Source organism: Rousettus aegyptiacus, unplaced genomic scaffold, assembly GCF_014176215.1.
Source record: "Rousettus aegyptiacus isolate mRouAeg1 unplaced genomic scaffold, mRouAeg1.p scaffold_m13_p_5, whole genome shotgun sequence".
Classification (NCBI taxonomy): Eukaryota; Metazoa; Chordata; class Mammalia; order Chiroptera; family Pteropodidae; genus Rousettus; species Rousettus aegyptiacus.
Window position 1 is genome coordinate 111,691,603 of NW_023416308.1, and position 2,905 is coordinate 111,694,507.

General features: G+C 35.0%; 1 protein-coding gene across 1 annotated transcript; it reads right to left on the minus strand.

Moving 5' to 3' along the window:
• Window positions 1-509: 509 nt before the first annotated feature.
• Window positions 510-1,540, minus strand: LOC107499164 (olfactory receptor 5M10). Its single transcript, XM_016123092.2, has one exon. It carries the CDS (start codon window positions 1,477-1,479, stop codon window positions 541-543), a length of 939 nt encoding a protein of 312 aa, XP_015978578.2. The 5' UTR covers window positions 1,480-1,540; the 3' UTR covers window positions 510-540.
• Window positions 1,541-2,905: the final 1,365 nt, after the last annotated feature.

Below are 2,905 nucleotides of genomic sequence, written 5' to 3' on the forward strand. Positions count from 1 at the left end.
AGTTTAAACCTGTGGGTGATCCATTTATTAAAAGTTTCTTCAAGGCAATTCCAGCAATTAGTGAAGCACCATTGATATTAATGTATATTATACTGATAATAAACTATTTCATAACTTTTTAAAAATATAAAACTAATCACCTTATTTAAACCTCACTATGGTTCCGAAGACCATACAATTCAGAGAGGATGGATTTCCAATGTTCTCATCAGAATGAGTTAATTACTTCACTCTGAGGTACTTATTTACAAACTTACTCCCTAGGAAGTAAAGAAATGAAAGTATTATATGTAATTACTAAGTACTGACCAATTTATTTTCAGAGATTCTCTGCTAAAGAAAATGATATTTAATTTTAATGTTACAGCTTTTACAAGAACAATTTCTCTTGAAAGTATAAATTTTGAGGAGAATTTGGCTAATATCACTGAGAGTTCATGAAGATAAATAAATCATGACTACAGTGTGGTAGGTGAGTACTCTGAAAGGAGTCACTGTCTTATCACAGACACAGTAATATCAAATTGACTGATGCCTAGACTACAGTTTTACAAGATTTCCCTTAATCATTTGCTGCAAGGCATGGATCACATCCTTGTTCCTTAAACTGTAGACCAACGGGTTCAACATTGGGCTCAAAAAAGTATAAAAGACTGCAATTATTTTGGACTCCTTTACCGACTTCTCAGATGGGGGTCTTAAGTACATGCAGAAGAGGGTTCCATAAAATACAGTGACTGTTGCCAGGTGGGAACCACAAGTAGAAAAGGCTTTGTGCCTGCCTTCAGCAGAACGCATCCTCAAGATGGCTGCAGTAATGAAAAGGTAGGACAGGAGAATGATGAAGAGAGAGCTCGACAGAGTAAAACCAGCAACTATAAACATTGCCATCTTTTTGATGTAGGTGTCATTGCAGGCCAGCATTAGAAGAGGAGGATCAGCACAGTAGAAATGATTGATTTCAAGAGAGCCACAGAAGGACAAGTGGAAAGTCAGCAGTGCCTGAGAGAGTCCATTAAGGAAGCCAAAAGCATAAGGGACCATGACTAAAGAGAAACAAATATCCTTGGACATTCTGGTAGTGTAATGTAAAGGGCTGCAGATGGCTACATAGCGATCCAATGCCATTGAAGCGAGGATATAAAACTCAGTGATCACCAGGGCAATGAAGAGAAGACATTGCATGAAGCATCCAGCATAAGAGATGGTCTTCTGGTCTGAGAGGAAATCGTACAGCATGTTGGGAGTGACATTGGAAGAATAGCAAATGTCTACAAAGGAGAGGTGGCTAAGGAAGAAATACATGGGAGTTTGGAGGTGGGAATTGGTCCTGATCAGCATGATCATGCACAGATTGCCTGCCAGCGTAATTAGGTAGATGACCAGAAACACCCCAAACAGGACCTTCTCTAGTACTGGGTCATCCGTGAGTCCTAAGAGAATGAATTCTGTCACGATTGTGTGATTTCTGGAAGACATCTTCTTTTTCCTTGAAAACTGAAAGTGACAAAGAACGTGAAGAATTCTGTGCGATCCAGATTCCGCATTTATTTTATCCATGTCATCGTTTCATCATTGATTTATTCATTATATGGAAATTTCTCTTTTTCAATAAACACGTCAGAATGTCTGCGTAAATCTGTTCACATTATATCTTTGTGTTATCTCTTTCAATATAACAACACACACACATTCTCTCTCATATGTACATAATTATATACTTATATGTAATTACATATTAATTTATATAATTAATGTAATAATAAAACATATTATGTATATAGCTATACATTTATACCTGTCTTCTTAGAGAACTTCGTATTTGATATATTTTTCAAATATTGTGAAAAATTAAAGCCGAAGGAATAAAACTCAGATATGAAAACACAGCAAGTCCATAACATTATTTAAATGAACAAATGATGATAGTTAGATTTTTAGGGTCCTTCCAGCTCAGATCTGCTATTATTCTAGATATAGACTAGAGGATATATAGTCAGCATAACATTTTCACTTGAAATCCCTAGTAGTCTGACTTAATTTTATTTAGAGGACATTGGTGAAATTTATCTCTTGATACACGGATAAGAATATACAGAATGAGAACTGTTCTCTCTGCTTTGTAAGTGCACCCACTCACTTATTCATGTACACTGAAAATTTTGATATTTTTTTTTGTTCTATGTTCTGGGGTTCCAGCATGAATAAATTCCCCATCCTCATGGAGCATACGCTACAGGAGAAGGACATTATTAAACATATAGACAAAAATATATATCATAACATCAGTTACAAGCATGTATTATAAAGGAAGTGAAGGCAGGATTTTTTTAGATGCTTTTTTTTTTTTTTTTTTTTGCACATTAGTGAGATACTAATCTTCACTCAATAGAACAAAATGTATTTTGGAGAACAAATGTAGAAAATGACCTACCTGTATAGTTGACTTACCATATTTAGTGAAAAACAGGGAGGGAAGATTTATAGTGTATTTTTCAAGTACATTCCCTAGAGTATTTTTTAAATAATTCTGAAGATCAATTAAATTACTCTTTGTTCCTCAGGGTCATAGCCTTAATTTGATGCTCTGGGAACTAGATTCTCCTCTAAAGCTAATACACTTACCCAACATTTAGTATACACTGCTTGATACTGTGCATAGGATCTTTAGCACATAGAAAGAAATCAACCATCACTTTTAATACTCTGGATTGAGAAAAATATGGGTAGATACATTTTGCATTTATAGTATGGTAAAGAGCAGGAAAGTCCAATCAGTAGGCTTCAATGTTTCTGATGTGTGTTAGGGAGAAATTTAAAGAAAGTTTATAAATAGTGAGGTGAGGTCTAATAAGAGTGAGGAGAAGAAAAGTGAGAGTTGTGAGGAGTAGAAAGACTAGGAAAG

Excerpts from the sequence above, each read along its gene's own strand:
- LOC107499164 (XM_016123092.2), bottom strand. The coding sequence starts at position 1,479 with ATGTCTTCCAGAAATCACACAATCGTGACAGAATTCATTCTCTTAGGA.